Source organism: Thunnus maccoyii, chromosome 12 (genome assembly GCF_910596095.1).
Source record: "Thunnus maccoyii chromosome 12, fThuMac1.1, whole genome shotgun sequence".
NCBI lineage: Eukaryota > Metazoa > Chordata > Actinopteri > Scombriformes > Scombridae > Thunnus > Thunnus maccoyii.
In genome coordinates, this window is record NC_056544.1 from 14410274 (window position 1) to 14424189 (window position 13916).

At 41.5% G+C, this 13916-nt stretch overlaps 1 protein-coding gene across 2 annotated transcripts in view; it reads right to left on the bottom strand.

Moving 5' to 3' along the window:
* gpc1b (glypican 1b) overlaps nucleotides 1-13916 on the bottom strand; it is a 76372-nt gene that overhangs the window by 13309 nt on the left and 49147 nt on the right. For both annotated transcript variants that reach the window (XM_042429188.1, XM_042429189.1), the window contains one exon: nucleotides 166-393. In XM_042429188.1, the coding sequence (XP_042285122.1) occupies nucleotides 166-393 (228 nt within the window). The remainder of the gene's footprint in view (nucleotides 1-165; nucleotides 394-13916) is intronic.

A 13916-nucleotide genomic window follows, 5' to 3' on the forward strand; every position in this document is an offset into this window, starting at 1 on the left:
GTCATTGTATTACTTATGGATATTATAGTGAAATTTATATATCATTATATTATAGTGAAAATAAATTATTCCCACTTTTGCTGGGGACCTGGAACCCCCTAAAGGACCCCTGTGGGTATCCGAATTCTACTTTGAGAACCACTGCTATAGAGATGTTTGACATACCTATGAAATACTGCTTGTTGGCCTGGTAGAAGAGCTTCTCCAGCAGCCTAGCCCAGAATTCATTGAGCACCTCTTCCAGGTTGAGGTTGGAGCCTCGGTAGTAGCTCCTCAAATCTGTGTACAGGTCAGAGAACAGCTGGGAATTCTGGGTGTATACGGAGCCCCAATTTTGATTGAAACTCTCCTGTAGTGTATTCCCAGAGCGGTTCAGCAACTCCTGGAAGTAATCTAAAAACAAAATATAGAAAGTTGATGGTTAAAAACAAAAGGAAAACATGCCTTTGATTCTTATATCATAGTTTATAGGGTAAGAAAGTATATACATTGTTTTTCACTGTGCCCTATTAGTTTTCTTTCTCCCCTTCCATATCCTCACTCTTATCATTCACAGCAAGTACAGTGTTTTTACTGCTCAATATGAATGTAAATACTGCATGAAAAAAGCTTCTAAGAACCAAACAACTGCCTATAGTGTTCCCAAATTACTAATAAGAATTTCAAACTTTAAAGAAACTGTGATTTTTTTTCTATATAAATAATCTTAATCTTAAAGCTTTGTGCTGCCTACCAACACTGCCTCATACTGTCAGTGAACCTAAAGTTGAAGTAAGTTAGGGTGTCCTTCTGGGGGATGTCAGAGAATTGACAGTGCTTTAGGGTGCAGTATATACTGCTCCGAGTAAGAATTTACAGATGGGGAACAGGCAGAGGCAGGCAGTCAAGCAGACAGACAGGTAAACAGACAGATAGGCAGGCTTTCAATCTTAGAAAAAAAGAAGAATGCTGAAGTCTGACTGATACATGCAAAAAATAAAAGAAAGCAACGGAATTGAGTGTAATCTAATGTAAAATTGAAATCGTAAGCTTTAAAAAAAAAAAAAGATTTAACACAGGGATGTTGTATTGGATTGCACAAGTGTAGCTAAAACTGTATTGTACTTAACAGGTCAGAGTTTCTGTCAAGGTGCATACATTCACATATCAAGTCTGTTTTTATAAATTCCTGTTTTTCTGTGACCAGTGGCATCAAGATGTTTCCATCCCTTTTGTGTGCAAACAATGTTTATAAATGAGGCCCCCGTTCTGCCAAGAGTATGGCAGCAGAAGGTTCAGCACAAGCATCCGTGTGCCCGGACCATCCATCCATTGAGGCCAACATTTGCTTTGCATCTACACATACACAATGGGATCAACCTGGTGCATGTGTGTGTGTATGTGTGTGTGTGTGTGTGTGTGTGTGTGTGTGTGTGTGTGCATGTTTATCTGTTTGTCTGCCTGTGTTTGTGGCGGGGAGATGGAAGCTGTAGTCTGCAGCAGTGTTTACTTTGTAGGTGTCTTATCTCTGCCTGCCACCACCCCAGATCGGGAGGAGACGAGAAAAGGGGAGTTTGCGGCCTCCACAGGGGACACCCAGCCTGGAGTTAGCTTATTCCCCTAACGAAGCTGTTTTCAAAAACATCATGACACACACAAACAAGCGACACACATAGACACACACACTCTACCATATTTAATCAACATACAAACCGTCCTCTAGCAGTTTCCCTAACGACAACATTGGGAAAAACCAAGTCAAGTTATACAGTAGCAAAACACCTACATGAGCAGGGCCTGAAGACAATCACAGTACTTGGTGTTATATAATTTTAATATGCTAAGCTCATCCTGACCCATCTGCGTGGCATTATCTAAGCACTGGCCTTGTTGGATACCGTATCTCTGTTCTGCTTTCTCACTCATTAATAAACACCAGCCGGCCTGCTTCACTGCTGCTGTTATTTGCTGCTTTCTTCTGGCATTTTCACAGACTGGGAGCTAAAAGGTCTACTCTCGTCGGAGCCACTGATTTGAAAAGATATATTTAGTAGTTAATGTTAAGAGAAATACTTTCCTGTGAAGGCTGATTGCTAATTCCACTAGCAGACAACCAATCTGAGACATGAGTCATTTCATAGCCTTGCTTTTGCTACATTTAGAGTACTTCAAAAGGCTTACAGTAACTGAAAAATGAATCTAGAAACTTCAAGGGACACTCTTGAAGTTATATGTTGGATATAACTTCAAGAGTGTCCCTTGAAGTTTCTGGATACATTTGGTTTGTGTGCCTAGACACATCAAGTCATGTACTAAGACCAATTTCCCTTTCACATTTCCTTCAGTAGAGTTCAGTAGTGTAATATTGTCATTCACTATATCTCTAAAGACCAAATTTTAAATGCCTTTATTTTAAATACTGGCCCTTTTGCTACATTGTGCTGAACTCCTAAGACTGCTCCTCCTCACTGGTTGTAACATAAAATGCATTTTTTCTTAATTTAACATTGTATTTTAACAATATGTGGCAGTTTAGTCATGTTACAGAATATGTTCTATTGTAATATAGCGAAACCTTTTTGTGTGTCAAATTAATACACTAGAATTATGTCAGTAATGAAAAAAAACCCCAAATCAAATAACTATTTGGTTTTAAGTCCTACTGTAAGATGATAAGAATGGTGGTTTAAATTGTGTGATATGTCTAAATGAGGGTAAAGGAAAACAAGAAAATGTTCTCAACCAGATAGAGAAAACCTTTCTCGTAAGCTCCTCATTATAGCTGCAGACCTCAGAGCACAGAACAAATGGCGACATAATTAATGGTGTGTAGCCTATGTCTTTGCGTGTGATGCAGTGGCGGCTGAATGTCCAGTGTTCGTTCTATACTGAGACTTCCTGGCTGCATGACACGTCATTCCCTTGTTCCCTGACCTCCTGCCACTCAAACTATCTGCAAACACAGCTCTGGGCCAGCCTCAAAGTACCAGGAGATCTGCGTCTCTGTCACTCACACGAACATGTGCATTTGCGCAAGCCAACACACAAACATATTCTTCGAGGAGTCAGCAGAAAAGCACATGTGTATACTCACATGTGCGCAGAGAAACCAACTTCAAAGTGACAGCACATTCACATGTACACGTACACACACAAGGATCACAGACGCACACAAAAAAACACACACTATCCAGAGTACACAGTGGCAGGCAGACAGACAGACGGGGAGCTGCTGTGACAGGTGCAGCTTTGCTTTTAATCCCCATTAGAATTCATTCCTGCTGTGTACTGTCATCCATACTGTAAAAATACCATAAGTCTGGCTAAGCGAAATGGGTTCCAGCAAAAACTATTTTATCTAGGTGATGGAGTAAAGTTGTTTTCTCCATTAAATGAATTATCCACATTTATGTTTACAGTATATTCCTAATGTGCTCTGAGTTCATCTCATGTGGAGGGCAGATCTTGCTAAATGCTATCATGCTGTCGAGTTCTCCTCTACCCTTGAGCCCCAGTGAATAATGATCATCATTAGTATGACACAAAGCCCCTGTGCATGCGTGCAAACATGTGCTTCCGTGCACAGGAATGACCTTTCTCGTTCTTCATCTGTGTGTGTGTCTCCATGATACAGGGAGCAACAAGCTCATCCCTTCCTTCACACCTCTATCTTTTTACTCTCTCCCACAATCCTCTATCATCCCTTAAGCTTGACCTCCACCATCTGTCCTCCAGCATCTTCCCTCCAGGGAAGGAGTGATGGGAGTGGGCACCTAATCGCTTGTACCAGCACTTTGGGTGTAGAGGGAACAAAGAGGGGTCAAAGGGTAGTTGGGATATTTCGTCAGTTTTACTCATTTTCAATGTGGTAATCATGGGGATAGCATATTGCTCCTCAGTTTATAAAACTAAGCTTTAATATAGCAATGTCAAATGGTTGTAAGGACTGATAATTGCTCTTTAAGAGTTGCATTAGGTGACTTTTGCCATTGAATCCAAACATTTCAAATCAAACCATTCTGTACTGTACATGCAAGAGTTAATGCATTTAGCAGCCAAGAAGAAACTATTATCTATTAGCAACCTCACAAGAAATACTGCTTCATGAAGTCACTGTATGATTTCATGTACTGTGACTGTCTGAGCAACAAAACTCCAATTTATTTGGAAATAAATTCATACCAGACTGGATATAGTTTTAATGGTCTGCAGTGTAGGGCAATAATTCAATATTATCATTTAATGACTTTTAGAGGAACCATATCATGATGATATGGTCTTATCATATCAGTCTGCTACAAATTTATGTCCAAATTAATAATTCCATGCAAGCTGTAATTTAAAGCACACAAAATTAACCTAGTAGTTTAGCATATATTTGTGTTACATTGTGATATGTCTATAATTACTCCTTTTGTATTGTCATAATAGTTTCACCCATAACGCTAAGCCCTACTGCAGACCAACCACTTTGACTGCATATTTGCATAATTAACTGCTTTTTTTTCTTGACAGTAGATTCAGAAAATCTCTCTAGCCACACTCTCCCTCCATCACATTCTGCTTTTTGCTTTTTGCTGCTTTTTTTGCTCTCTCTCTCTCTCTCTCTCTCTCTCTCTCTCTCTCTCTCTCTCTCTCTCTCTCTCTCACACACACACACACACACACACAAATTTAGAACAAGGTAAGTCAAGCGTGTGTGTCTTAATGACTTTCTTCCTGTGGTGATGATTTCATTTGTAATCACTATGAGCTTCACATCCAGGCCACCTTGACATGTCAGGGGCTTATTTTAACTCTATTCCTACTCTATTCCTACGTTATTCCACTGGTTCTAAACTTGATTAAACACATGCACACACATATTGAAGTTCACACACAAACATATATAACATAAAATGGCTCTCAAGTATTCCACCCTCTTTTACACTCTCTTGATCTTTTATCAATCAATACAGTGTTTTAAACAGCCACCTCCGGGTGCCAAGTTTCCCTGTCTGTCTCTCTGGCCCTGTTCACACCTGGCATTACATGCGTCTTGGGTGATCTGTTCACAAGTAAACAGCTTTAAGTATGTCACGTCACACCTGGCATTAGAATATGTCTCCACATGCGTCTAGAGTGACCACTTGTGATCAGATCCCACATCCCCACTCTATATGCAAATAAACTAGTACATCATTTCCGTTCACAAAGACCAAATGTGGTGCAGAGGAGAGCAAAACTCGGGAGAGATTCAGCAGCCAGATATTTCTCCATTAAGAACGGCTGAGATTGTCACTAAAATGAGAATAGCTGGTCCACCTTAAAGGTCAGTCCACCTTACATGAGCCTGGTCAGGTTAGGCTAACCCATTGTCGCTAACTTCATGGCTAACCCCCTTCACTTTAATCAGCAGGTGGCAAGCAAGACACAGGAACTTGGCTTGGGTTTTGAGGAGTTGTAGCATTTATTCACGGACAAATAGTCTAAACTCTACAGTGCTACATTCACAGCTATACTGCTAACTTCATACTCTCAGCTCCACTCACCTGCCCCTTTGTTGTTTGGCACTTTAATATGACTCCGTTGGCACACAAATGAGTACATAGTTCCGCTTACACAGAGGATGTTACTTGAGTAAGCAGTTCTTCTGTGTGGCCCAGGACACATTCAAATGTGGCCATATGCAGCCCAGACCACCTCCGAATGTGGTCTGAGCGATCGGATGTCAATGTGTCCTCAATGCGTTTTGGTTGCATTCATACCTGTACTTAGAGCTGTCCACTTGTGATCAGCTCACCCAAGATGCATTTTAATGCCAGGTGTGTACAGAACCTCTGGTCTGTCTCTCTATCTTTAGTCTGTGCCCTCCTTTCATTGTCTCCTGCTTCAAGTTCTTTTATTGACAAGAGATTCTATGTAACACAGAGGTACCATTGAAGTTCCTCCAGCTGCCAGTCGTTCTCACTGAGGGTTCAGGCTTATCCTGAGTTACTTTCTCACACAGAAGTATTAACTGACCGAGGCTTGTTCTAGTCATTCCAGGCTAATCCTGAATTGGTTTTCTCATAGAGGGCTTAGCAAGCCTGGTAACATTTGTCACCATCTAATACAGTTAGAACTCTAAAATTGATTGGTGATTAAAATTATACTGCACTGATTTAGCATTGCCAAAATCACTGCATCAGAATCAGAATCATATTTATCGGCCAAGTATGTTTACACATACAAGGAATTTGATTCTGGCTTAGTGGCTCTCAATGTACTTACACAGAACAACAACACAACAATCTTCAATATAGTATACATAAACATATACATGTACATAAATATACACGAGGAACGACTACAGGTGAAACCGTTTCTGTGAACTGTAAACAAATAATGCAAAATAAAGAGTGCAAGGAGTTAAAAAGAGATAAATATTAAATGGTAAAAAAAAAAAGATTATATTCTTACTGTATAGTTGGTGGTTATGTACACTTTATACAGCCTGTTCAGATATACAGTAGTGAGTGACATGTATTGCACATTTGTATTTTAGACTAAAATAAATATATATAATTAGTAGGTACAGTAGGTATTCTAGTATTCCAGAGTTATTGCACAGTGCCACAGTGACGTCCATAAGTGTGACAGCAAGGGGGAAGAAACTGTTCCTGTGTCTGGTGGTTTTGGTGTACAGTATTCTGTAGCGTCTACCAGAAGGGAGAAGTTGGAACAGGTTAGGTCCAGGGTGTGAGGGGTCTGTAGTGATTTTCCCTGCCTGTTTCCTGACTTTGGAGGTGTACAGATCCTGGATGGTGAGCAGGTCGGCACCAATAATCTTTTCTGCAGACCCGACTGCCCGTTGTAGTCTGTTCCTGTCCTATTTGGTGGCTGATCCAAACCAGACAGTGATGGAAGTGCAGAGAACAGACTTGATGACTGCTGTGTAAAACTGGATCAGCAGCTCCTGAGGCAGATTGTATTTCCTGAGCTGGCGCGGGAAGTATCCTCTGCTCAGCCTTTTTGATGACTGTGTTGATGTTGGACTCCCACTTCAGATCCTAGGAGATTGCAGATCCCTGAAAACTGAAGGATTCCACAGCTGACACCGTGCTGTTGAATATGGTGAGGGGGGGCAATGATGGGGGGCTGCATCACAGGGCCAGCTGTTTGACCTCCCATCTGTATGCAGACTCTTCTCCATCTTGGATGTGTCATCTATAAATTTCAGGAGTTGAACAGACGGGTCTCCTGAGGTGCAGTCATTAGTGTAGAAGGAGAAGAGCAGTGGGGAGAGCACACATCCCTGTGGGGCACCAGTGCTGACAGTTTGGGTGCTGGATGTGATTTCTCCCAGCCTCACCTGCTGCTTTCTGTCTGTCAGGAAGTTTGTGATCCACTGACAGGTGGAGGCGTGCACAGGACGCTGGGTGAGTTTGGTGAAGAGGACTTCTGGGATGATGGTGTTGAACGCTGAGCTGAAGTCCACAAATAGGGTCCTCACTTACGTCCCTGGTGTTGCAGAATGTAGTGCAGTCCCATGTTGACTGCATTATCAACTGACCTGTTTGCCCAGTAGGCAAACTGCAGGGGGTCCAGCAGGGGGCCTGTGATGTCAGGTGTGTCAACACCCGTCTCTCCGAGGACTCGAAGGACTTCATGACCACAGACGACAGGGTGATGGGCCTGTAGTCGTTCAGTACAGTGATGAAGGGTTTCTCGGGGACCAGGATGATAGTGGGGTATTTAAAGCAGGAGGGGACTTCACACAGCTCCAGTGATCTGTCGAAGATACGTGTGAAGATGGGGGCCAGCTGGTCACTGCAGACTTTCAGACAGGAGGGTGACACGCTGTCTGGGTCTAGTGCCTTCCTGATCTTCTGTCTCTGAAAGAGCTGACACACATTCTCTTCACAGACCGTCAGTGCCGGTGGGGACTCAGGGGGAAAGGAGGTGTGATAGCAGGGGGTGAGGTTGGTTGTGTGATGTATGAGTTGGAGTGGGTGAGGGGTGTGAAAGTGGGCTGATCAAACCTGCAGTAAAACACATTCAGGTTGTCAGCTAGTTGAAAGTTCTCTGCAGTTTGGGGGGAGGGTGTCCTGTAGTTGGTGATGTCCTGCAAGCCTCTCCACACTGATGCAGGATTGTTAGCTGAAAACCTGTTTTTCAGCTTTCAGTGTAGTTCCTCTTTGCTACCCTGATCTCTTTTGTCTGTGTTTCTGGCCTGGTTGTACAGGATCCTGTCCCCACTCCTGTAGGCCTCCTCTTTGGCCTGACGAAGCTGCCTGAGTCTTACTATGAACCAGGGCTTATTGTTATTGAAGGTGAAGAAAGTTTTGGTGGGCACACACGTCCTCACAAAAGCTGATGTAAGATGTCAGTGTCAGTAAGTTAGTCCAGGTCTGTAGATGCAGCCTCAAAAACACTCCAAACAGTGCTGTCAAAGCAGGCCTATAGCTCCAGTTTTGACTCATTGGTCCATCTTCCCACAGTTTTAATCACACGCTGTGCAGATTTTAGTTTCTGCCTGTACGTTAGGACAAGATGAACCAGACAGTGATCAGAGAGTTCCAAAGCTGTACAGGGAACAGAGTAATATGTGTCCTTAAATATTTTGTAGCAGTGGTCCAGTGTGTTTTTATCGCTGGTCGGACACTTAATATGCTGTCTGTATTTTGGCACCATGTGGCTGAGGTTTGCTCTGTTAAAATCCCCATGGATAATGAGAAGGGAGTCTGGATGTTTTCGCTCCATGTTGGTTATCTGGTCAGCCAGGTGTTGCAAGGCCTCACTAATACAGGCCTGAGGAGGGATGTAAACATCATCCAGAATAAAGGAGGAAAACTCCCTCGGTGAATAAAACAGTTTGCCGTTGATGAAAATAATCTCTAGGTGAGGAGTGCATATTTTGTTTGACACTGTGACATCTGTACACTAACCTTCATTTATGTAGAAGCAGATTCTGCCTCTCATCATTTTCCCAGTTAATTCCATTATGTGGTCTGCTCAGGGGAGTTGGAAGCCCGACAGATGTAGAATGCTGTCAGGGATGGACTCACCAAGCCAGGTTTCAGTGAAACACGGGCCAGCAGATCCTGAAAAATCCCTATTCGTTCTGTTTATGAGCAGCAGTTCATCCATTTTGTTGGACAGAGAGCGGACATTCGCCAGATGTAATGACAGGAGCGGTGTTCAGAGCCTTCGCTGTTGCAGCTTAATCAGCGCTTCCCTCGCCTGTATCTCCTCCAAGATCCACAGAGAACTACTGCTCCTCTGACCAAAATCTCTGAAAAAGTTTCTGGGTGTGTAAAGACTGGTGAAAAAGTTTGTGAAGTGAACTGTTGAATATTCAACAATTCCTCCCAGGTGAATGTAATACTAAATGGAGTACTGGAGACTGCACATATAAATAAAAACAGAAAAAAATCTAGACAGTGCAACACAGAGGTAGATCAATCAGCTTGATATTCAATACATTCTTCTTCCGTATCAAAATCTGGTGCCTACATTACCCACAATGCAACTCGACTGCCGACGGTTCGGTTGGATATTCAGGTGTGTTATGCTAGTAGTGGCTAACATAGCCTCGAGCCGCTAACCCCCAGCAGAGATGAGGAGCTCTAATAACCTCATTTATTTTTAACTCCACATTCCAAGATTTTTTCATTTTCAAACTTGCAGTCCTCAACCCCAACTGATAAAATTGCCCAAAGTGACATCACTATATTAGATTTTGCGCGGCTCCCTCTGAAGCCACAAAAGGCTTTTTGCAACTTTATTTCACATGTGCAGTAATACTCCCCAAGACCCGTAAACATACTTTGATGTGTAAAATTGATGCATTTCCCCTTTGGCAACTACACATCCGCACGCAACACCATGACTTGGGGAATTCCCCAAGGTTCAGTCCTTGGGCCTCTCCTATTCAACCTTTACATGCTGCCCTTAGGTCAATTTAGTCAAAAACACAAAATCTCTTACCATAATTATGATAACCATAATCACGTCTATGGTTCACTAGATTCACTGACAGAGGACACTGAACATATCAGTGATTGGATGTGCCAAAACCTCCTAGAACTAAATAAAGACAAAATGGAGATAATTGTCTTTGGTGCAAAGGAAGAAAGGCTGAAAGTTAGTGCTCACCTTGACTCCCTGTTGTTGAAGGCTAAAAGTCAAGTCGGAAATCTTGGTGTTATTATGAATTCAGATCTTAACTTTAATAGTCACATCAAGTCCATAACAAAGTCAGCCTTCTACCTCATGGGTGTCGCCTGGCCTAGGCATTCGGGGCTGTAGCCCCGTAGATCTTTTCTTTAGGCCTGAATAATTCTCCACTTTGAGCAATTTGTCACTAAAGAAGATGGCAGTGATATAATTTTGTATCTTCAGTGAACGGAAGTATGTGGAAATACTAGTTCTTATTGGCTGACAGGTTTCTGTCAGTTCTTCAACTGGTGGGGTTACTATGCCAAACGCTACCTCACACAGTCAGTCAGTGTGAGGAAAATGGATATACGAAGATACCGGTAAAGGGGTTGAAGCTGAAGCAGTAGCACAAACTCATGCTGAGCCAGAAAAACAAGGTGTGTAAATGTCTGTATGAGTTCCAAGTTATGTGAACATGACATGAGCAGAGCATAAGTTATATACAATTAAAGTACTTTGCATTGCACTATAGCCAGCTTAACTGTTAGCTGGCTAGCAATGATAGCCTAGTTGTGCCTTCCCTTGGCTAGGGACACCAAACTAGCCTAGTCTTGTGTTAGATAGGCAAAATGTTTAATATTTTATCGGTCTGGGAGTCCTACAAACAGTGATAACACCCGAGGCAAAATTTATGACCAATCCAACTTTTTTTCTAATCATGTCATACATTGACAGGTAAGTTACCACAGCTTCCATAAAACAAAACTTTAGGCTACTAGCTGAGTTGATAACGTTAGTCAGTTTAAAAATTGTCTCACTCACGAGAGATGTCAGATTAAACTAGGAAATAAACACTAAATCTAAAATATACAGTATATTGTGCAATCATATATTGTGGTTCATATTAAGTAGGTCCATCAGCAATGATTTTGCAACCAAATTATGAAAGTTTACTCAGTCACTGAGTAGTTAGCTGTTTTCAACTCTCATTTGTGGAACTGCCAGTGTATTATGGGTTTTGAGGATTTTCCATCATCTAGGTCTAACAATAATGTTAATAGGTATCTGATATGATGCTTATTTTGGTTTGAGACAAAATGTGGCTGTGAGTGGTTGGAATATTCATATGCAGATTGTATGGTAAATCAAATCCAAACCCTTCCTTCTCCAATTTTCACATTTTGTAAGCAATGTGTAGCCCTCACATACAAGAAAAAGTGCATGGAAACAGTCTGTTTTGAAGTACATTTTTAAAAGTTTTTTGATGGAGAAGAATCTGGACTCCCCTGATGGGATGGTTAACAGTCCAGCCAACTCGAAAACATAGCCAGAATAAGAAGATTCGAGTCCAAACAAGACCTAGAAAAACTCACTCATGCCTTTATTTTCAGCAGGCTAGATTACTGCAATGGTCTTTTTACAGTTCTCTCGAAAAAATATATCAGACAGCTTTTGCTCATTCAGAATGCAGCTGCCAGAGCACTCACTCGAACTAAAAAAGCTGAACACATCACACCCATTCTCAGATCCCTACACTGGCTCCCAGTGAGTCACAGAATTGATTAAAATATTGCTGCTAGTTTTTAAATCACTGAATGGTTTGGGGCACAAATACATCTCTGACTTGCTTTCACACTATGAACCCTTGAGAAGCTTCAGGTCTTCCGTGACTGGTCTACTAACTGTTTCCAGAGTCAAAACAAAACACGGTGAGGCAGCATGTAGTTATTACGCCGCTCATTGTTGGAACGACTTCCTGAGAATTTGAGAAACATGCTAACCCTAACCACTTTTAAATCCAGGCTAAAAAATTTTAGGTTCTCTATGGTATTCTTGTAAGGCCTTTACACACCGGGGGTGTTTTTTTCGTACAATTAATTTGTACATCAATACATTTTTTTGAACTGTTGTTTTTGTCATGTGTACTTTCACACAGAACACAAATATTATGCAGCGAAAAAGTGACGTTATTTTTTTCGGGACGAGCGTACACAGACAGCTGTTTATTGCAAAGGCCCACATGTAGTGTTGATGCAAGACGCAAATATCCCGCTGTATGTGTTTTGGACTTATTTACTGTATCTACACTGATTAATCAAGGCTACCAGTCTGTCTGTGACCTTGCCTGTTTCACTGCAGGTAGACAGACCATAGCTCACTCGCTACGGTGGGCGGGGAAATAAAGCCAAATGGTTCAATATATTGATTCATGTATCATGTTTCATCATATGCATCATCATCATGTATTTATAAATACAAACACTGTCGACATGAAAACTATTTTGGTTCAGTAAATTTCTGCTGTCAGTCAGCCTGGTGAAGTCAGATTGTCCAGCCGCTATCCTCTGAGCTCCCCAGGAGCTGCTGCTGACAGACGGCTACTTCTGTGGACAGAGACGCTGAACGTAGGTCGGAGATCATCATGACATGATGATTGACATTGACAGCAATGATGATCTTGTTCTCCTCCTCCTCACTCAACAAAAGAAGAGGAGAGCATTATATCCATTCAATCCACACCGACTCTGACCTGCATTCAGCGTCTCTGTCCACAGAAACATCCGTCTGTCAGCAGCAGTTCCTGGGGAGCTGAGGGACAGTGGCCGGACAAACTGACCTCGCCAGGCTGACTGACTGACTGTTTCTGTCACAAATTCATATCGCTGCTGATATGAATGATTTTGATGCAAACTATTCGCAGGCGAGTGTTTCACATTTTTATGTTGTTTATTTGTCATGTCCCCAGTGTATAAAGGCCTTTGAACCGATGCAAAATGGTGAATGTTTAATTTTAGGTTGTGATTTCTGAATACTTCTAAACAGACAGAGGTTTTATTTGAACTTTGATTTTTATCTTTCTCATGCATATTTTACTGTCTTGTTTTTCTATTCTATTTATTTTATTTGTTGTATTTTTACGCCTTTAAATGTCCTTTTATATCTTATGTAAAGCACCTTGAGTTGCTGGTGTGTATGAAACGTACATTATGAATAAACTTGCCTTGTCTTGCCTTGCCTTTAAGTAATCAAAAATCACTGATTCTTTCATGGCTTGTCTATACTTACATAACTCTCTGGTCTCCTGTGAAAAGTCATTTTGGTGTTTGTTTTCTCCAGTTGGCAGTTAACATTGTCTGGCATGTGCAGGAAATGTTTAAAAGCACTCGGGATCATTGCTGGATGTCTGAAAAAGGTTTGTAAAATATCCAATTTACTGGAGAATACTTGGAAAAGATAGATTTTTGAATTACAAAACTGTTGCAGGGCAATGACATATCTAAACAACTGAAATGGAATAAAAATAAAAGCAGATTCTCATATACTGATGCTTGGATGGATGGATGCTGAAGCATACTGTACTCCCAGCGGCTCATGCACTCACTGACATAGAGTAAATGGCCATGAATAGCAAACAAGAGATGGAACATGACAGATCAACAGAGTTTAGCAGTGCACCTGAGACTGTCAAGGGAGGATTGGATAGAAAAAGGAAGATCAGTAAAATAATTCGAGGGAGGAAGAGAGAAAAGCAGGGCTGCAAAACCAGCAATTGTATATCTCTTTCATATTAGACAGCCATAATTGTATTTTTCCATTTGACAAGTGCTGAATGATCATATTAGCTGGATGGTTCTTTGGCAGAGAGGAGACAGAGGGCAAAAGATGAGGCATATGCCAAGAGAAAAGAAGGAGAAAATCAGGTGGCAGGAGTGAATTAAAATGTATAAATAGAAAGCGCTTAGAGCACAATCCTCTGAATTTGTTATTTTAATAACAGAACATTTTAAGCTACATCTGGATCTGATCTACATTCA